The sequence below is a fragment of the Cupressus sempervirens genome, chromosome 5 (assembly GCF_028749045.1).
Source record: "Cupressus sempervirens isolate cs-2001-9-10 chromosome 5, ASM2874904v1, whole genome shotgun sequence".
NCBI classification, from domain to species: Eukaryota; Viridiplantae; Streptophyta; class Pinopsida; order Cupressales; family Cupressaceae; genus Cupressus; species Cupressus sempervirens.
In genome coordinates, this window is record NC_143122.1 from 668,219,681 (window position 1) to 668,242,387 (window position 22,707).

A 22,707-nucleotide genomic window follows, 5' to 3' on the forward strand; every position below is an offset into this window, starting at 1 on the left:
ATGCAAGGAAGAAAAGTTAATCTTTGTGAGATTATTAGATTGCAATTATTGGATAACATTGTGAAGGTGAAGAAATTAAGGAGTGCATTTTTCAGATTTGAGTCCCTACTAATTCATTTATTCTTTTATGCTACAAAGAATTTTTCTAATATGACAAGGTGGGATAGCAACAAATGCACAATGAAGATGGTGAATCAATTCTATGGATCTAAGTTAGAAAATGTCAGAGATAATGACATTGATAGGATGATGAAGAAGTTTTAGACAGAGATGAAACAAAGGTATAGGATACCTCCCTGTATGGTGGAGAAATACAAGGATGAATTATGCTTCATGGTGGAAACTCATAAAACCTATATGGAAGCTATGGTACCAAGGTTTAAATTCATTGAGCCCATGGGATATGAGATGAGCACAAAGCTCATAGAAGGGTATGTGCAGATCATACTCTAGTCATAGAAGGATACAGAGTGCCCAAGATGGGGAACTTATGAGGAGAAAATGAGGGTAGTTCACTTTGAACTACACATCAAAGAGAGCAAGAAGAAAGTGGAGAAAGTCATTGATTCTATCCTTAAGAAATTAGGAATGACAAGAGAAGAGTTTAATAAGGTAAAAGGCATTGCGATGGAGATGAGAGCAAGTGGACAGATTGAAGTGATTGCAGCAAATCCTATTGTTGTTGTAGGACCTTCAAAAGGTGTGACAGTAGCACAACCATGTGTGCAGTTGCACCTTATGCAGTAGTTGTGCAAGTGTAACCCATTAAGACAAGAAGCAAGCAACAAAGGAAGTAGCCAAAAGTGGAAGCACCTACTACACACAGAAAATCTAAGAGATTGGTCAAGGTGAAGAAAGAATCTGCACCTTCACCAAAGAAAAGGGTAAAGAAGACCACTAGTGGACTAGGCAAGAGGAGGAAAATGATGCAAGTAAGTAATTCAGAGAGTTTTGAAGATGACGTTGGAGATAGGCCAGTAGTGCAAGATGCATAGGAAGGCAAAGTTGTAGCTAGAAAGAAAGCATGGAAACCAAAGGTAGAAAAACTAAACATGCAAATTATTAATGATAATAATTTTGTACAATTGAATATGTATTATGGATTGTACAGTAATATGGATAGAAGATAGCTAGAGAATTTCATAGTAAGAAATATGATCTTGAGGTATAAGAAGTTTGATAACATTTAGAATTAGATACCAAAATATCTATATAATAGGCTTATAAATAGGAAAAAGAGAGTATTGGAAGAAGATTTGAATATGAGGATCTCTATGATTAATTAACTATGTGAGGTTGAATCTAGGGAGGACATAGACAAAATTTTGAAGGGTATTGAGCCCTTGCTGAGGAACAAAAAAAGAGCAATTCTTTGGATGGGAGGCAATTATGAGGATGTAACAAAGAAACAAAGGAAGCAATTGTAAAGTACATGACTACAGTACCAAAGGTGAGTGCATAGTCAAAGCCTAACAACCCAATCTATGAACAAGAGAATACACCTTCCAGTGATGAGGAAGAAGTAGAAGAGACATAGTAGGAACTTTCACCACCACATATTGTTATGGGTACTAAATCCATGCAAGTGGATACTACACACATAACTATAGATGCAAAAGAAAATCCATTTGCATCTTATGGCCAAACTATTGCTAGCAATATTACAGCTTACTCTAGTTCAGACGATGATAGAGAAATGAAGAAGAAGAAGAAAGAATCAAAAAGGTTAGCAGAGGCAAAGAGGATATAGGAAGCAAATAAAAAGGAAGAAGAAGAAAAGAGAATTAAAGAAGAAAGGAAGAAAGTTGAAGAAGATGCAAGGAAATAAATAGAAAGATTGGAACAAGAGAAGAAGAGAGTTGAGGAAGAGAAGAAGAAGGAAAAACATAAAGCATTTACTCTTATAGTCACTCCAGTAGTAGCAACAAGAGCAACAGTATTAGTGCCATTAGATGATGAAGATCAGCAAGGATTGATGAGCTCATTGAGCAAGTTGTTTGAGAAGAAAAAATCAGAAAAGTCTTTGGAGAAGACAAATTGAAGTCTTGGATAGAATGTAGAAGATAATTGCCTCAACTATAGCAAATCAAGACTTGTAGTCAAAGGCGAAGGATTTGGTGAAAACCTTTGATGAGGAATTCACAACTCTAGCAAAAGTTGTTTTAGTGCAAGCATAGGTGAAACATGATGCATCACTCTTTGATATAGTATGCACTAATGTGAGAAGTGATTTGAATGCACTTGATGAAAGCATTAAGGAACTAAGAAAGCACAATGATGAAGGGAAGAGTTTGTATGGATAGTGTGCACTATTATACAAGTACCTAACTAATTTTGACAATCAAATAAAGGGAAAGTTGAGTGAACTTGAAACACTCACTGCTAAGTTACAACTTCTAGAGACTAGTATTGAGGAATGTAAAGTAGAAGTTGAGATGATACATGATGTGATTAGAGGCTTGGAATCTGAGAAGGAGAATTCAACAAAGATATTCTCTAGTCTTAGAGAAATTTTGTTAGCAAAGATCAACATTTTGCAGAGGCAATTGGAGAAATGTCTTGCAGCCAAGAATTCCTATGACAAATTTTCCTATACTAACTTGAGTGCAGTTGAAGTGGCATCTAATCTACTATGTGCACTAATCAGTATTTCAAATATAGTAACAGAGAACTAGAAGAAAGAAATAGAAAGATTGAAACTTGTATATGCAAATTGTTTTTCCAAAATATCAAGTTGATCAGTAGAAAACCACCTAGTTTTAGTTGATATGGTTTTGTTTTTGACACCTTTGCCATTGATGTCAAAGGGGGAGTATTATGTAGAAGGAAAATTTTATGGTTGTATATTTAAGGGGTAGTACACTTATGTACTTATGTATCAATGTAAAGGATATATAAGGAATGTAATGATCTGTCAAAACATGAATAAATTTGTTATGTTTTGAAGGAAATTTTGTGTAGTTACTTTTTTTTTTTTTTACCATGTATGACAATATTTTGGGACTTAGCCAATTTTCCTAGATGTTGCCATCAATTCCAAAGGGGGAGATTGTTGGCAATATGGTTAGATAGATGTATTTATGATTGTCATTTATGGAAACATGTATTCAACATGTCATTTATGCATTTAGAGATAGAAAATTGTTTAAGTGTTAGGTAGTTTGTAGCAGTACAAAGAACAAATCTAATGTGTATGGACAACTAATTGAGAGTTAGCTCATGTGCAGTTAAGGAAATCTCTATGACATTGTCATGATGATGTGTACTAGTGTGTAGCTGTGTATGGATAGTACAATGTGAGTTATGATTGAAATACCAGTATAGGTATTTAATAAAACAAAATGGAGCATAATAGAGAATTGGATTGTACAACTTGAGGAATTATTTTGGTAACAAAATACTTACTAAGTCATGATGAAGTCAACTATGTGGATATTATTCCATAAATTATTTTATATTATGTCAAGTATGTGAAGACATGAAGGCTGACTGAGCAAAGAATTATGAAGATGTGAGGTATAAGTAAAGATCTTATTTTGTGAAGATAAGTGTGTTGTTAAAGTAAAAAAAGAAGTGTGTGACACTATATGATCTATGTGACATTTTTAATTGATATGCAAACTACATCTAATTTTTTATCAGAACAAGTGCAAAGTACAACAGACAAAAAGTATTGTATGTATATATATTCTTGTGAAGAACTGAATTGTATAATTGTATGTTAGGGTAGTGGGCTCTTCTTGCATACATTATATTTGATCTATCAACTCCTATCAGGGTTATAAAAACTCCTAACAAGTTTGAGGCTTATAACAAGGACTTGAAACACTATATGTACTTCATAGACTCCTAACAGGGTCAATATCCTTAATAAGATCCTATTGTTTAGTGAATCATCTAGTGGGTATCATCCCCATCGAGGTTTCCCTTGGCTAGGGTTTCCCTAGTTAACAAATAATGGTGTTATGAGTTCTCTATGTACATGGTTATATTTACTATTCAAAATTGTTAGTTTACTTTCATATGCAAGTTATAAAGTAATTAACAATATTCAGTTGCGGCCAAAAGTTTGTAGAATATTGATTCACTCCCCCCCCCCTCTCTTAGTATTATCTATTTCTAACACTCAATGCTCTTAGTAGTAGACTGGAAGGTACTAGAATGGAAAGGGCAATGATCATTTCAGAGGAAGGTGGTATTGGGGCAGATATTGAAGGGCCTAGGAAAAGGACAAGAGTTGGCAAGATGAAGAAAGCCTCAAAGTACAACAATGAGCTCATAGAGATCAAAGAGGTTGTTGAAAAGATGGACATGCTAGAGAAGGAGGTTGTGAATCACCTTATGAATATGGATTAATGTTCTCTTTGCTCTGTTATTTTTTGTTTTGTTGTTTCTGGCTCTCTTTCTATTGATGGCCTTTTTTGTTTGACTTTTTGTTCATTGTCTTTTTATTATTTTGGGCTTTTATTGAATATATATTTCTTGCTATGTAAAGGGTTTCAAGGTACCTTCAAAACTTGTTTTACTTATAAAAAATAATAATATACCTTATGTTGTATAAATGATGTTAATACTACTCTCTTATATATTAATTATATGTGAATTCCCTTTGATAGTTCATTTCATTTGGAACCCCTTGACCTTAGCTTGAAAAAGGATGCATTAGACACGTTGGAAAAAATTCATAAATGGGGATGCATATCTAAGGGGTTTCTCCATATTCTTAAAAGGAAACATGAACAATTGTGTGACTTTAGATAGCTTATTCAAACTACTTTCATGTTGTTCTATGCATTTCCTCTTATTGTTACATCATTTGGAACTATAGAAAGTGAGAATAAGAGAGATGGAGAGGTGAAATGGCCAGTAGAGATAAAAATGAGAGAGAGAGAGAGAGAGAGAGAGAGAGAGAGAGAGAGAGAGAGAGAGAGAGAGAGAGAGAGAGAGAGAGAGAGAGAGAGAGTCTATGTGTATGAGTGAGAGATATATGAAGAGAGAGACAAAGAAGAGGGGAGTGAGAGGGGAATAAGCAATAACAGGAGAGGGGATGAGGGCAGATGAAGAGATAGAATGATAATGATATATAAGGTGATTGCAAATAGATAAATAGATAGAATAATTCATATAGAAATAGAGAATTTAGGATATAGATAAAGAGAGGTTAAGGTAAAGAAAGGGAAAAGATAGAGATAGGGAGGGGGAAATGCTTGTCTATGTGTGTAAGTAAACAAGATATAAAGGAAGAGAAAGGGATATAGATATAGAGTGTATGAATTAAAAAGAGACATACATTTAGAAATAAAGAGGGATAGAGATCCATAAATATACCATAATATCATTGGTTAATATACATTTAACTATGACTGTAACAATTTCACTTTGAATCGAAGCATATTGAAATGTTTTGTTGGAGGGAGCTACTGTTATATAAGTACTTTTCTAATATAAAAGTAGAGTTGGATCTTACAAAAGAAAAAATAATCATAAATTAGTTACAAATGAATACAACTGGATATGATGTATGGCACATTGATTGCACCATTGATAAGGAAATAAACTTCAAAGAAGAAGATGAAAATGAAGAATAAAATATAATTGATAAAGGGATCGATGGGATGATGGGAAAGTCAACAAAGTATAACTTTTTCCACAAATGGGACCATTAAGTAATTTAGTACTCTATGAGCTTCATATGCTTGGAAGGCACAAACTTGTCACAAGAAATAAATGGGACCATATATTATAATTCTTCCATATCTACATGGAAATGCTACACAATTTTTATATGAAAAAAGTAGCATTTTTAATAACACCATACTAACATCTCCCAAGCATCCTCACTACACATTATACTTATAGAAAAAAGTAGTACTCTAGATAATTGAGGATCATAGTCAGTATTGGTCATAGGAATCCCTATACATAATCATGCAAGAAACAACGGGCACAAGAAAATCTTACTTAATTGCACCCATAAGAAATCCCCTATAGGGATTGTTACATTCAACATATATGTAACCATGATACATTCAAAGCTCAAAATCTCTATCAAATAAATCCAACCATTACAAGGCCAGGCATTAATAACATTCCAAGAAGAATTAAAACATGTCAAATATGTCCTTATTGATTAAGAGAGCTTCATATATCCAAAGTGCCTCCTTAAAATTGATAGTCCTCTACGAGAAGCCTTTCACCATTGACAACATGTATACTTTGGTGGAGTACTAATTTTGTTTTGGTTGCCTAGCACAACTACTACTTGTTATGGTCAAGCCAATTTACATATGGCATTCAAATTCCATGTTACTATGGTTCTAGTTCACAACAATTGTTATTACAAACTATTTTTTGACTAGAAAATGAGAACAACATGCAAGTGAAATTCCACCAACTACTGTATAAAATACTAGATGCAAACCCAACAAAATATGATTGGAGGATTCTAATGATCCGTATAGACATACACTTAAGTGTGGACTACATCAAAGAATTTGATAGGTCTATGCATTTATTTTCTACTAACAACATAATAAAGCTACATAATAAAAAAATATTAAAATTATTAAAATGCCCAGTCATAATAAGTACAATAATAAATTTCATAAGAAAATATAATAGTTAGGTGCATGATGAAGAACTAGAGAAATGGGTACTCCTCTATAGAGGACAACACATTATGCATACAACAACAAATTGGATACAAGCATGACTTGTTAATAGAGCTATTGATGAGATTATCGGTATCATTTATAGACCAAGTTGTAGGCCACCAAACACCCATATATCTTGTAGCATGTTTTGAGAATTATAATGGGCCATGATCGAACCATGAAGATCTTAAATGTGTGCCAATAGTACCTATCACTTTGGGTAGTTAGAGACAATTGCCAATCACCATGTCATGAGATATCACTATACATAAATCCCAAAGGCTCATGCTATAAAAAGCTACAATGGATATTGGTATAATTGAGAGAAAAGGCCTGAATTTTACATCTATATCTACAAAAAAATCAATAGACAATCTTCATATTCAACCCACTTTCACCTTTGATAGATACTTCAAAATGCAAAGTAATCCATATACAATTATTGGGAAAAAAGGAAGCTCACCTGAATCATATTGCACTTCAAACAAAATGTAATTATTTCAACCATATAAAGCAATAAAAATAGGAATGCTCTGTCAAATATTTTACTGGAACTACAAATATAACCAGAAACATGGTAATAACTATTCAATAAAATCATCAAAAGTATACAAGAAAATCAACTAAATCCTTGCACCCTTCAAAGTTGCACGCACTAGTATATATTTCTTTTTAACCAACCATATGACACAACCTAATGATTTAACGCTTCTTAAGTTTTGAGTTTTTTTTCCTAAATTCCTCCTCCTTAATCTTTGTTTCTTGTAACAATACCAAATCTTGTCTTGTTTGATCAAGACATCTCTTGATGAAACACACTTTTTTAGAGGCATTCCAACCCCTAAAGCTCCATGATTGGATATTTATGGACCTAAGAAAAAGGCATAACATTTTTCTAATCTCAAATTTTTTCTTTGACTAGAGTCACTTCCTTCCATAACCAGTTTGACTTAGTTGTTTTTGCATCCCTTTTTCTTGTTTTTACTAACTTTAAACTTACCACCTTGATTTGAAGTTTATTCTAGAGATCTTTTGCTAGTCATCCCAATCTTATCCTCAATATATCCAAGATGTCTCCATCCTTCTTCTCATTCTTAGTCTCATACTTCGGTCTTGAATCAACCACTCCTCCCCTGTAGTCTTTTTACTTCTTCAAAGGATTTACCCATGTTTCTAATAGGAGAGATATGAGTATCTTTGAATGTTATCCCATTTTATGTTATCTCCCTTTCCCCTAAGTAACACTTACTATCATTAATCTTAATCTTACCATCCCTTATCATCTAAAAACCCTCCAACTACCCTAATTTTTTTGTCCCATTCTTTAGAAATCTCTTTAGCTAACTTTCTCTATCCTTCATTAACTATGAGGACACATTTTCCTCTCCATCCCTAAGAACCTCCTCATCATCATCAACTCACCGACCCAGGTTAATGCTTAACTCGTGTTATGGGTTTTTTGCATCTCAATCTCATTAGGAACATTATAGGAAGCTAGCCTTGGGCTTTGAATATCCACCATTTGGGTCTTGCCTCACCTTCACTATATTCAAGATTTATATAAATAGTTATTTTCTGCTCTTCCTCCCACCTTAATTGTTCACTCTTCAATATTGTTTGTAACATTTTTCATTGGTCTTAACTCAAGTGTCATTCTTCTTGAGGCAAAAGGCTAGAATCATTTTCTCCAGTAGTAATTCAAATAACTTATTGAGCTAAAGCCCCTCTACCAATCCTTTCCCTTTTTTAAAGGCCACACAACTATCTTAATGGTCATCGCCAACACATTCAAAACACATCATTAACTCCTCACCAACTGCCAACCACTACCTCTAGGTTTCTCCATCTTAAAATTGTCTACTCTTAGTCCATAAACCATGGTTGCATGTTTAATTTCACCCCTCCTCTTTGTTTTCAAGTTTATACATATTGCATTTGGTTGGTTGTTTGTAATTTTTGTTGAAGTTCTATAAAATCCTTTTGAATAAATCATAATGTTCTACCACTAAATAATTCAATTCCATGAAGTAATAATCAGTTATATCATATTATTCATGCAATTGGTTATGCATGTCTATTAACAATTTAATAGTCACAATAGGTACAACCCATCCAACATTCTTTATCTTGCCAAATGCTTGTAATTTGAAGCATCCTACTCAAGTCTCTTATAATGATTGAAGATAATTGATTTTATTAACTCTATTTTATGCATAACCTCTATGTATTTTTATGACATAAAAAATGCAAAAAAATATTATATTAAAACTAATTTAAGTTTAAATTATTTTATTAATATTTTTCTTGATAGGTAATGGGTCGGAGCCTAGCATATTTATTATTTGTTGAGATTAATTATTGTTATTATGTTTAAGTTTGAGTAGACTCAACCCCAATTTGAGATGAAAGGCTCACAATTTACCATTGTGTAATAAGCACTTGCCTAATTTTATTAATATTTCAAGTAATGTAGATAATTTATATTTTTATAGATTTCTTTTTTCCCACATTTAAGTTGTAGCTATAATTTCCTATTGGCTCATCCCTTGAACCTCCTTAGATGCAAGTGCTAGTTTTAATTTCAAATTCCTAAAGCTATTTTATGAGTTGTGTTTTTTATCTTTTGTATAAGAGTTTTCCCTGATCATTTTGGTGGGTGGGTAATACAAGGAATGCTCTATCAAAAATTATGATTTATGAATTTTTATGGCAGCACATTATTACACGTGTTATATGTTGATATTAATTATTATGCAAAGTGCAAAAAAAATACACAATTGTGGTGTAATATTCTAGGATATGTCATAATTGATTAACGATAGAAACAAAGAATAATAATGGAGAAGATAAGAAGTCATTTTTACACTTTGGGATGTTCCCCCAACTTATTTTTTTATTTTTTTTAAAAGATTATTTAATATACTCTTTTAAATTTCTATTAACATGAACTCATCGATAATGCAAAATTAAATTTGCTAATTTCAAAATTGTATAAAAATATTCATATTACTAGAATTTAAAAGATACCTAATAAATATAAACATTGGCGCTGTTAGGCTTATTTTGGCTAGCAATTATTGCTCCATTTTTTTAGCAAATGAGAGTAAAATTTATGCTTCTTTTTAAGCATCTTCTTTTAAATGAAATTTGCAAATGAATATTTGTTGCAAAATAAATTTGGAAGAGAAAATTTACGAAAGAAGAAAAACATTGATGAAGACATATAAGTACCTGTTGTTTATTTTGAACCCCTCTTTTTTAAAGCTTATTTACGATTATTAGAAGGAGCTGCTTCACCATTAAAAAAAATTCTAAACTATCATTTCCTTTTAATCTAAGAATTATATGGGAACTCATTCCAAACTATCATTTGCTTTTAACCCAAGAGTTACATGGGAACACACGGGAAAAATTGTGCATAAACAGCGATATAAGAACATGGAGTAAGTTGTTTAATCCCTTGTAATTCCGCCGACCACAATATTTTATTGAAAAAACAAAAGTAAAGATAAGCTTTAAATCAGCCCTCGTAGTCTTGAGAGGACACCTATCTAGAAGATCGACAGATATCGACAGTTTAACATCGCTGGCTCCCAAAACACAAATGAGAGCTTCTTATATTTATTTCTTCATGTCGTATCACGATTTGACGCATGCAGAACAATCCAAAAGAAAGGAGAAAATGGAATCGAAGATCGATGGAACAATGTTCCCGGCACACAGATGGGACGTGACGGATTTTAGTGGGGCACACGGCCCCAGCTTATTTCTAGAAGCCAACGAATATCCCACAGACTTGTATACCCTTCCTGTCCTCCTTCGAAACCCCCAATTCGATTTCCATCTCTATATATGTACTCTATATTGTTTATTCTCACCATCAAACCAAGTCTTGTTTCTTTGATCCAATCCATCTATTTCAATTTAAGGTGCAATTCTGAATTTCCGGTAAAACAGTAATTTCTGGCCAAGTCGAAGCTTTGTGTAACAGATCAATGGAGTACACTGCATCAATCAGGGGTTTACAGGCGCCCCGACTTACGAGCAACTCTGCTTCTTCTTCTGGATTCTCACGGGTCAGATTCGGAGCGAAGCCGAAGCATTCCACGAGTATTAGGGCTTTTCACTCTCAAAATTCTTCCCTTTCTTCTTCCCCTTCTTCATCTTCCTTGTATGATGTTCTCTGTGTCTCTCCAGACGTGAGTGCTCGTGATATAAAGAACGCATACCGAAAAATGGCTCTCAAATATCATCCCGATGTGTGCCCTGCTGAAGCTAAAGAAGAGTGCAGCAAATTGTTTTTGAAAGCTCAGGAGGCGTATGAAACCCTGTCAGATCCCCTGCTCCGTCAGGATTATGACTGGAGGCTGCAGAACATGTTCACAGTAGGCGATTATGAAGGCGGATTAGGGAGCAGTCAAGTGTGGGAAGCTCAGCTGATGGAATTAATTAGGAGGAAATCAGGAAGTAACTTGTCATCATGGGGTAGCAGAATGAGAAGACGAAATCAACAGGAAGCTTATGCTTGCTGATGATTACAGTCGATTATCTGAGATGAGATTTTTGTTGTAAATTGGATTGTAAAATGGGGCGTTTGAGCGCCTTCCAGTTTTGTAAATAACAAATTATTGATTTTCTGTTAATTGCATTCCTTATTAGAGATTTAAGAATCGATTTGGGGAAATAGATTGTCAATATAACTAGGTATCGTAAAATGGCTATTACCAGTTTCTTCCCCATAGTTGTGGCTGTCAAATTTACCAATTTTCGTGGATGTCAATATTCACCAATTTTTCAACACAGGAATTGTCAAAAGGTGAATATTAATGTGAGCTTTTTAAAATTTACAGGTGGAACAGAGGAGCACAATTTAATTTTAAATTCCTAGTCCTCCACACAGTCACTTTCTAGACGTATAATAGGATCCGAGATCAGAGCAATTCTTAAAAGTGGTATGCAAACTAATGATTTATTACAGTAGTGTTACTTCCAAACCATTGTGTAGCTGGTGCCTTTCATAGCACGCTCATTGAATTCTCTTTGAATCCCTTCAGATGAATGTAGCTTAATACAGCTGTGAGCCCAATTTGATAACATGGGTTAGTTTTGTATCTGCAATTGTTAGTTTGGAGGCACTGGACGTGGGAAGGAAATCGAACGATGAAATAATTAGAAGCAAATACAAATTCGACGTCTTTGTGGAAAATTGGTTTACATAAATAGAGGAAGCACGCAAAGTGTCTGACAAAATGCTTATCCTAAATGTAATCTACTTTTCTTATTGACTTTCTTTTGTTCTAGTCGCTGACGTGGACTGTTCGAGAAGCCCACAAACAGTAGTAGGGTCCACGTGGGAAGGGTAAATGAATCTACCTTCTAGAATTTTCAATCTACTTTTCTTATTGATTTTCTTTGATTCTCTTTGGTTCTAATAGCTGACGTCTTTCAGATTTTAAATTCACAAAGAGAAATCCGATAGCTTAATAATCTAATACGAGACTCAATGTGTCATAGTTCCTTTCACATATGGGGTGGTGGTTGTGGTGGTTGTATTTTTGTGTAATGGGAAGGAAAGGGTTGCTATTAAGCAACTAAGTGTTAATAAGGGAAGAACAATACTTTGAAGCAACATTTGTTAGTCCCTGCGTTTTTAAAGGTGGAGACTATTGTTTTCAGCTAAAATATAAACTAATAATCATGCGTCGAGATTTGCTGGGACATAGGAGAAATAAACATCTTGTGTGGTATAAGCGTATTTTGATTGCATTTTCCTTATTTTATTTCAATTTTTCTTGCTTTCCTATTGGTGGAATGTGTTTTCCCAGTGGTTTAATTTCAAATGGAAAAATAAATTGGCATTTTGTGGGGGCAGCTCGCAGGTTACAAGCGCTTTAAAAAGGAGAATTAAATCGTCATTGTAAAAGGCAGTTGGCAAGTTACGAGGCAGGGGATTTATTTTCCTCATTTATGTTGTTTGTGTGAATATTAATGGTATTGTTAATTTCATTTGCAATGAAAGAGAAACCTGCATGGAGAGATTTGACAGGCGAAGATAAAATGTTGGGATTGTGTTTAAGTTGGCATTGTTTTCTGTAGAATTGTTTCATAGCTAGGTTTTTAGTCTTGCAAATTACAGTGTTTTTGTTTTAGTCAAAATTGTGTCCAAAGTTTGGAGAGTAGCAGGTTTCATTTAGGGTTCGTGCAATTTTCCATAGACAAGTTTCCTTTCAGATTATAATTTTAGCCAAAATTTTAAACCATTTCTGTTAGATCTTGAGGTGGTTTAGAAGGTTTTGTCCTTGCAAATTTCATTTTTTATTTTTGCAAAAATCCTAAATTGCTTTCCTTAAGATCTTGAGGTGGTTTAGAGGTTTATTTTTTGCCTACAAATTTCGTCATCGTATGGATAACTAGGTTCTATTCTGTTTTGTTGAAACTGTCGACTTGCAGATTTCGGTGGCAGGGCAGAGTGAGCATTGGAAAATTGATAGATTCGCATCAAGTTTTCCAAACGGGGCGTCGGATATTGATTTGAAGGTATTTCTTTCTTTTGTGTCTACAAATCAAAGCATCATTTAGGCATTGTTGGCTTTAGCTTTCTTTTGTTACGTTGTATAAATATTGCATTCTCCGTCAAAACTCCTGCCATAGTTCAGCCATGGTCATGCATTACAGCCAAAACAAATGGTTGGTATGGTTGATATTTTCTTTCAATCCCTTCAATTTCAGGTTTTCTTGGTATTCTAATGATTTGTGCCAAGGAATTTTGTAGAACCCAGATCATGTATTTTTGTATTTGCAGTGACATATTTGAAAATTTTCATTGTATTGCTAATTTTGCTCTCTCTGACCTAGATAAATGCACCAGTCCTAGTTTTGGACATCTTGTTAGGCAATACTAATTTTCAAGCACTCTTTGAAGGCCCAATCAGATGGTCGTGTTCAAGCAACGAAGTTTTGGTTTTGACCTTGTGAAAAGTTTTCCATTTTTCTTGTTCACCTATTTTGTTCAAGGGAATGCTTGGGCATTGTTGCCTCCTCGAAATTTATTCCGAGATGTGGCCTATGATGGATGGTTTGCCGAAATCTTCTGACAAATTGACTAAATTTAACTATAGGGTAAGGCGTATGTCTGTTTTCTACAAAATTAGACCTGAACATTTCATTTTTACCGCATTACTACATGGGCGGTTTCCCTATTCTCTCAGTGTATCAAGATTAGGAATTTCCCCTCATTTTACACTGGATATTGGGTGTTTTAATATTAGTATCATATTTATAGGATGGCCATAAAATTCAGATTGAAGTTCGTAACTGTGTGTGTGTTTTTTTTTTTAAATCTAATTTCAATAGAAGTATGGTTTAGATGTTGTGTGGTTTCAAAATCACCATCACCATTAATCCTGTAATCCCTAAGTTGAACACATATACCTAGTTCCATCTGGTGTATCAATATAATGATCTGCAACATCAATTCATAGTATCCTCAATTCAATCAACCATAGCCTTCACTCAGTTTCATGGAAATTAGGCAAAACAACACCCAATGTCCTCAATGAGAGAGGTTCAGATATCACCAATTGTCCAAACTACCAGCATATGTTCATAGAATGTGGATAGGAAAAGTGGACGGATTATTTGAGAAGTGCCACTTCACTATGTGCATGCAAGACGCTAAGCGCAAATAGACAGGTGGAAACCAATCTAATTTTCCCCGTTGGCTTTGTATTCCAATCGATTTGAATGAAGCCAATTAATATGCCATACTAATTTTTTGTATTAGATTTTTTTAATTCCCTACACTTTCCTTCCACACATAGTTCGCAGGAATGGGAACATCTAAATAACATGTAATAACTTTTCATTCTGCTTAGATTTCTTAGACTTTTATTAGATCTTTTCTGAATCATTAGCCTTCACCATATTTATATTTTTCATATATTGTAGTACAAGTCATTTTTCCTAACTGGAAATTCGTATGCTGCATTCAAACATAGACATCTAACATATAGTCAGAAACATTGACCCTAAACTATCGTTATGTATAGAAAAGCATTGTCCTCGGTACAATTTTCTATTTCAAGTGGACGTTTGTGCTGTGTTTGTCATCTGCTTCCCAATTTATGATTTGGTCATTATATTCCTTGTTTTCTAGCTTATAGGTTCTTGTCTAGATTTATTATTTCTGCAATCGTACAAGGTTTCAAATGTAGAATGTTATTCTCTTTAAATGGAGTTCCTATATACTTGAGTTCCGTCATATATTTTGTTGCCTTCAAATTTAGTACATGTATTGTTCACATTTGATGGTTGGAGTTTGTTGGCCCTACTTATTATTACAGTCTTTTGACAAAAAAATTCAACATAGAAACAATACTGGTAGAAATCGAAATTTGAATCTATTGTAGTGTATTTTATTGCATAGGTTAATGTTCTTTTATATTATTTAGAATTGAGAATACAAGCAATTTATAATTGGTAAAGCTGGGGCATTTTTGCATTATTATTCAATTTCTTGGAGAATTTTGAATTAGTTCTTCATTTTTATGGCATTTGTTGTAACTAAATTCAAACCATCAATGTTTATTACTTCAGTTTTGCACTCGAACTAATTTTTTTTCGTATATCTTAGTGTACATTTTTATGAAGCCAAAAATCACATCAATTCCTATATCAATTTATAATATAGTATTAAATTCATGATAGTTCATATATCATAAGAAGTTACTATAGCATATTATCTGCCACTGAAAAATACTATTATATCTACAGTCTCCGCAAATGTGATGCTATGCACAAACATCTTATTAGAATAGATGTTGTTTAAAACATTCTTTTCATGATTGTATTTTGACCAACTATACCTAACACATATTGCACCATCGATAAGCATTTCTTTTGTATTTAGTTCTATAGGCTATTTAAATGTAGATTAAAGTGGGCAAGGTTGTATGCCATAGGTTGTATTTCTGCCACTGCTTTCATAAACTATATCTTGTTTGGCCTTATTTGACTCTTTTTATGTTTTCAAAAACTATTTTTTGCTAGCACATTCTGGTGTGAGAATCTTCAAGAAACTCTAGATTTGGAGAGGATTATGTGCTATGTGCTTACACTTGACAACACTTGCCAAGCATATGGTTCTCGACATGTTCAACCTTGTTAGGCATGCTTGTCATCTTCAATGTACATTTTTTGCCAGAACTTTTCTTTCATCATTTCTGGTTTCAGAGGAATAAAATATGATGTCAAATGTTTTTTCAATGATGTATGACCATGGTTTGCATGGTGTATTCTATTGGGTGCCATTCAAAACAACTCTTATAACCATTTGTATTAATAGTATATTAAAATGTTTAGCCACTTCATTAAATAATCATTTATTTGTAATAATAAATGGAATCTTGTTGCAAATTTCAATTTTCTTACATTCTTCAACTTTACCATGCAATATGTTGAGTGTTACAAATATATATATATATATATATATAAAATCTTAATTTTCATCCTTATTTCTGCTTTAGGCTTCATTTGCATTGTACATAAGGCAGGGACTCCTGCTGCACACAACGCTTGTTTATAATAGAAGTTTAACTAATACAATTTATGTTATAACCAATAATTATTACGAAAAACAATATTAATATCAATGTGTGTTGAAGCAATACCAAAATTGAGAGAGTTGGGTATTGTTACTACTTTTATTTATAAATACTCATAAACAAAAAACCAATTAAATATAACTTTTTTGGCCTATAAATTATTTTTACTCAAGCACTTGTCACACCTTAAAAAAAGTTTTAAAAAATACATATTATTGCATAATGCATTTATAGTTTCTACAAATAGGTCCAAAATAGATTTTTGAAAAAATTAATCTCGAAGAAAATGTGTTAGCGTCTTGTTGTTCACGTCAAAAGGAACCTAACATTGTTTTGTTGCATGTATGAGATCTAGTTGAAAAAGAAAAACACACAAAGAGTTTTCAATCATGACAACTTTGTCCTTAAAACACAATTGTTCCAAACAAGAAAATGATACAACCTTTCAATTGTTAGTATTGCCTAGCACTAATTGTGAGAAATAAAATTAGTTGCTAAATTCCTAGGTTCTAGTACATTTAACAAGAAAGAGCATGACAACAATTTATTTAGCCATGTAAACTAGTAGCACAATAATGGAAAGTTCTAAAGCAAGGAAAACATGGACCCCAATCATTGATTTATTGTATTGTTTTACGACACCACAAACTTTAGGCATCCTAATGGGCCTATAACTAAATGTGAAACACGTTGCACAGATTTTTGAATGCAAATTTCTTCAGTCAATTATAAAAAGCATGTTTGATAAGATACAATTATGCCACTTTAAACATTTTGGCCATTATGATACAAGGTCTCTTATTGATGAGTCTCTCTTTCATGCCAATGAGTTTAAAAAGTTGACATGTTAGTTTCTTCCTGAAAAAAAACTTGCAAGCCCTAGATAATTATTGCATTAAATTTCTCTTGTGAATGGTTAGGTTGAGGGGATATATATCTAGAAGACTGATGGCTTACTTGCCTCACCACTATAGTTGTTGAAGATGCATTACTCAAAATTTGCATGAATGAAAGAATAACAAAATCTCCTAAGTTGTGAAATCGCTCTACTAGGGTTTTGCATGCACTAGGACTTTTTTCCGAGTTCATCTCTAGTTTTGTACCAGTCATATCGCATTAGTCGAGGAAGCGTTAGGTGTTTTTATTATGACTCTGGCCGACTTTAGCCCAGTAGGTGATACTGGTGCTGGAGTTGCTACGAAAGATGTTCATGGTGCCTCGTCTGAACAAACAGTTGCACAAGTTTGTTTAGAAAGTGTTTCACAAGGTGACCCCTCCCCTGATATCGTTCTCAACATTCAGGAGTTTGATGATGCCTGTATCTAGCTAGAAAATCATACTTTGATAGGGTATTTTGTGGGTGGGACTCACCCTGAAAGCATTATTAAAGAATGGGTTTCCAAGATTTGGACTCCTCATGGAGTCAGGCTTGAAGACATCTAAAGGATTACTAAAGGGACTTTTTGTTTCAGTTTGCTAACACTTCCCAAGTCGATGCAGTCTTTAATCGTGGGCCCTAACCACTTAGGTCTTCACTGCTGGTTTTCTAGTGGTGGTGTCATGACTTCTTTGTCTCAAATGAGAAGAAGTTCAAAGTCCCTATTTGGGTCAAGTTCCCAAGTCTCCTTGTGCCTTACTGGAAATTTATCCATGCTATTGCACAAACCCTTGGTAAAATGGTTTGCATGGAACTAGAGAAGTTTTTCAACACTCATCCTCAAAGGAGGGTATGCATTGAAGTTGATATTTATCATGATCTCAGAGAAACTGTCAACATTTAGGTTGGGGCTCACACCTTCACCCAGAAGTTTCTTTATTTGAACTTGTCAAATACCTATTATCGGTGTCAATCGACTAAGCACAAGATCAAGGATTTCCCATTGGTCGTGCCTTGGAAGATAGCATCTGCCAAAGAGTCACATGTCAAGCCTACTGAGAATGGGAAAAAAGACAAATGGATAATTGTGGTCCACAAGGGTAAGATTTCCTTGCTGTCAAAGAGACAAGGGTCTTCCTCAAACCAACCTTTTTCCTATCACTTCCACTACTACACCAATCATAGTAGTGATTCCACCACTTGTTTCAAACCCTATTCACCAGGGGTCGATGATGTCTGCGAGTATTTCTTGGCCCGCTTGGTTCCACACTTCACAGGCAACTTCCATGATTATCTCACTTGGGTATTAACCCTTGCAACACTCTCACAACCCAAATGGCCTTGGAGAAGACCCAAATGATGGTTCTGAGAAGAGGAGAATCATCTCTGGTGGAGATTCTTCTCCTACCTTCACCTCCAACTCTTTTTACACAATATTTTCTCCTTTCTTGGGGACAAGGATGACATGCAAGAATTGTTTCAATGAATTCTCATGGAACATGTGGGGTCTCACAAACCTCCCTCACAAATACTATGTGTGAGACACTAGATGTCAGCTTGGTATCTTAGTCTCCAAGAAGTTATGATTTTAGGAATTTTGCTCAATGTTGCTTGTCGTGTTTTTTGGCCAGACACTTCAGTTTTTTCTTCCCAATATGAAGCTAGTCGAGATGGTGTAGTTACTCTTCTTTCACCTCGTCCTTTGTTATTTCCAATGGTTTTGATACCATGCATAGGATTGAGTGGATTTTTTCATCCCTCAATAACCATTCCTTTCGCAAACTTAATGTTTATGATCCCAATGATGTTGTTGAAAGATCCCAGCTATGGCATTGGATGGCAGATTTTCTACCAATTGCCACTTGGGTTGTCTATGGGGACTTCAATATGGTTGAGCTAGTCTCTGATAAAAAAGTTGGCCAGAGCCATAATAAAAACTCTTTAAGAAGAGAGCTCTCTTTCTCAAAATTGACTTTGCCAAGGCTTATGATCATATTGAATGACCTTTCATTCTTGCTATTCTTAGTGCTTTAGGATTTAGACTAGTTTTTCTCTAATCTATGGAGATGCTTATGCTTACATCACCATCAATGGTAGGAAATCTGAGGCCTTTGGCCTCTTCCAATCCATCCACTAGGGATGTCCTCTGGCTCTATATGTTTTGGTTGTTGAAGGGTTTGGGCACCTACTAGCCCATTCCATCTCCTCTGGTTGTGTTAAAGGCATAGCCCTACCCAAGTCTCCCACTTAGCTTGTCAATGGGAATTTTGTCGATGACTATTTCCTCACTCTCGTTAGGGACCGAGACAATGTATCAAATGCTCTCCAATGTCTGGGCACTTTTTGTTTGACTTCTGGATCTGCCATTCAGTGGAACAAGACTCCAAATTCCATGGCGGAAATCAACATATTGTCCTTGTAATAGGAATTAAAATTAGATTAGGTTGATCGTAGCCACTGGCATTTCCAAGCAACAACAATTATTCCTACATAGAAAAATGATATTTTGCAACAACCAAATGCAATGCTCATTTTCCTTATCGAAATCTCAATCCTTTCTCGCTCATCCTCCCTTGCTACTCTATGCTCCCCATTTAGGGCTTCAACATGGCCATCTTACTAATTATATCTCAATATTCTCCAACATTAGGGACTACTATGTTGTCATCTTTTATGAGGGCAGTAACACAAGATGTACCACTACTAACACCTTGGAAATTAATGTTTTAAAAAGAGTGTGAGCTTGAGAAGAAGTTCGATTCAAAACCCCTAATTTTGGAGGAAAATAAAAATTGAAACAACAAAATAGATACTAAAATTAGTTTGAATGAATGTCTAGCATTAATCCTTAAAGACTCACTTTCTTTAAAAACTTTGTATTTGTTGCTAAGTAGCTAGCTCTATCTTGAATTTTTTTAAACCAAACTAGCAAGCATTGAACAGACATGAGAAGAGCTTAGGTCAACAGAAGGCGGGGCAAGTAGGGGCGGTAGGTAGCTACAACTGTAACCGACTAACAAATCCAACTGTGATCAATGACAAAGGGCAAGTGTTCATGATGGTCTTTCTATGCTTATCATTGTTGGTGGAAGAGGCTAGGCATGCCACGAAAATATGATGGTGGGATCAAGCAACTTTGTGACTTCCTCTGCTGCATGTCGGGCAAACTTTTGGAAGCTGCACGGTGGCGGGAATAAGTGGGACAACCAATTGACAAATCCTTAGGGTTAGCACCAATTTGCCACAACGAAAAGAGTGTTGTGTGTCTCTGTTTGTAGTTTATTTTTGCAAACTTATATGTAGCTCTTGTTCATTTACACCATACAGGTATTGGTAATCAACTCGAATTCATTTAATATGTCCCATGAAATGTTTCAGACTTGAACAAAACATTTTCCAACCAAGAATCTCATAGTAAATAGCCTAATTAACTAATTAAAATCTAACCATCTTAGAAGAACATTTAAGAAAGCGGTTCCTATCTAAATTTCCAATTTAAAGTTAGTATTTAGTTTGTCTCTCAAAAAATTTAGTACCTCCTAGTTCTTAGGGAGTTTTTTAATGCCTTCTATTCCGCCACGCACAATTATTTCATTGTAAAAACAACAAAAACAAAAGGAACGATTTCTAAGATTTAATTAAGCCGCACGTAGTGTTGAGAATGACGGATATCTAGAAGACCGACTGTTTGCTTGCCTAACCCCTTCTCTCCTGCTGTTGAAGAAGCGTGACCTAAATATGAACGCAAATACCTTTAAGTGGTTGAACACCCCTCACTCGCCCAAGACGAACTAACTTGTTATATTCAGTCCCTCTCGTCATGTCAGGTGCAATAAAATAATCCACATGGGAGGAAATAAATCGATGGGACACAGATGGGACACAGATGGGACGTGACGACGAGTCAGGGGTGTGGAGGGCCACCGCTTGTTTCTAGAAGCCAAGAGAATCTTACTGGACTGCGCGATTCCTATGCTACTCTAGACTCCCTTTCATTTCCTTTCCTCTCTCTCTCTCTCTCTATATAATGCTTTAAATTGTTTATCATCACCATCAAAACAGTTTTATTTCTGTGATCAAATCTATTTACAGTGAAGGGGAAAGACTGAATTTCCATCTAGCAAAATTGTTGTTTTTGGTCAATTCGAAGCTTTCTGTAAAATATCAATGGAGTACGGTGCATCAATTAGGGGTTTCCAGGCGCCTCGTGTTATGAGCAACTCTACTTCTTCTGGATTTTCACGGGTTCGACTTGGAGCGAGGCCGAATCATGCGACAAGTATTAGGGCTTTCCATTCTCAAGATGTCCCCTTTTCTTCTTCTTCATCTTCGCTGTATGATGTTCTGTCTGTCTCTCCAGAAGCGAGTGCGCGTGACATAAAGAACGCATACCGTAAAATGGCTCTTAAATATCATCCTGACGTCTGCCCTGCTGAAGATAAAGAAGAGTGCAGTAGATTGTTTGTTAAAGCTCAGGAGGCGTATGAGACTCTGTCAGATCCCCTGCTCCGTGAGGATTATGACTGGAGGCTGCAGAACATGTATTATGAAGGCGGATTAGGGAGTAGTCAAGTGTGGGAAGCTCAGCTGATGGAGTTAATTAGAAGGCGATCAAGAAATAATTCGTCATCATCATGGGGTAGCAGAATGAGAAGACGAAATCAACAGAAGGCGTATGCTTGCTGATGATTACATTACAGTTGATTATTTGAGAGATTGTTGTAAATTGGATTGTAAAAAGGGGTGTTTGAGCACCCTACAGTTTTGTAAATAATAAATATTATTAATGTTAATTACATTCGTTATGTGATATTTAAGAAGCAATTTGGGTTAATAGAATGCTACGTGAAACCCTGCATTAAGACTGCATCTTAAAATGTTTTTTTATCAGTTTCTTTCTCAAATGTCAAGTTTACCAGTTCTTTGTATTTCGAAGTTCACCAATTTGTCGATTTCCATAGGATAAAGTGATTGTCAGACGGTGAGTATCATTGTGAGCTTCTTTCATCTTTTTGAACTTGGTTTTTGAGGAAAACTAGTCCAGACCCCCTTCATTCTCTCAGAATTTACGCGCCATGTCTACCTAAATTGTTTTTACGTATGGCAGATAAGCCAATCTGAAAGGATGCATGGAAACTGTTTGACAGAATGTCTAAGATTAACACAGCTTCATGTACTTCAACAATATTGAGATATCCGCACGGTAGATGCTTTGATTAAGTGCTGCAGCTCTTTCAACAGATTTCGCAACAAAATGTGGTTGCATTGACTGCATGGCTTTCAAGATATAATCAGAATGGGCGATTGCAATGAATTCTTTAAGATGAGTGCAGCTTACAGCCGTGAAACCCAATCTGATCACTTGGGTTAATTTTCTCTCTGCATATGTTAGTTTAGCTGTTTGGGTAGTGAACTCTTGAAGATGAGTGCAGCTTACAGCCGTGAAGCCCAATCTGATCACTTGGGTTAATTTTCTCTCTGCATATGTTAGTTTAGTTGTTTGGCTAGTGAACTGGACTTTATTCTATATAGAGCAGATGCACTTTATCCCTCGATACCACCCTTTTTAGTGTAT

At 34.9% G+C, this 22,707-nt stretch overlaps 2 protein-coding genes across 2 annotated transcripts; both read left to right on the top strand.

Annotated features, from left to right (window-relative positions):
• Nucleotides 1-10,470: 10,470 nt before the first annotated feature.
• On the top strand, nt 10,471-11,296 carry LOC149557700 (chaperone protein dnaJ 20, chloroplastic-like). The gene has a single exon (XM_089786039.1). The coding sequence runs from the start codon at nt 10,649-10,651 to the stop codon at nt 11,183-11,185; it is 537 nt and encodes a 178-aa protein (XP_089642165.1). The 5' UTR covers nt 10,471-10,648; the 3' UTR covers nt 11,186-11,296.
• Nucleotides 11,297-21,008: 9,712 nt separating this feature from the next.
• LOC149557701 (chaperone protein dnaJ 20, chloroplastic-like) lies at nt 21,009-21,942 on the top strand. Its single transcript, XM_089786040.1, has one exon. The coding sequence runs from the start codon at nt 21,300-21,302 to the stop codon at nt 21,816-21,818; it is 519 nt and encodes a 172-aa protein (XP_089642166.1). The 5' UTR covers nt 21,009-21,299; the 3' UTR covers nt 21,819-21,942.
• Nucleotides 21,943-22,707: the final 765 nt, after the last annotated feature.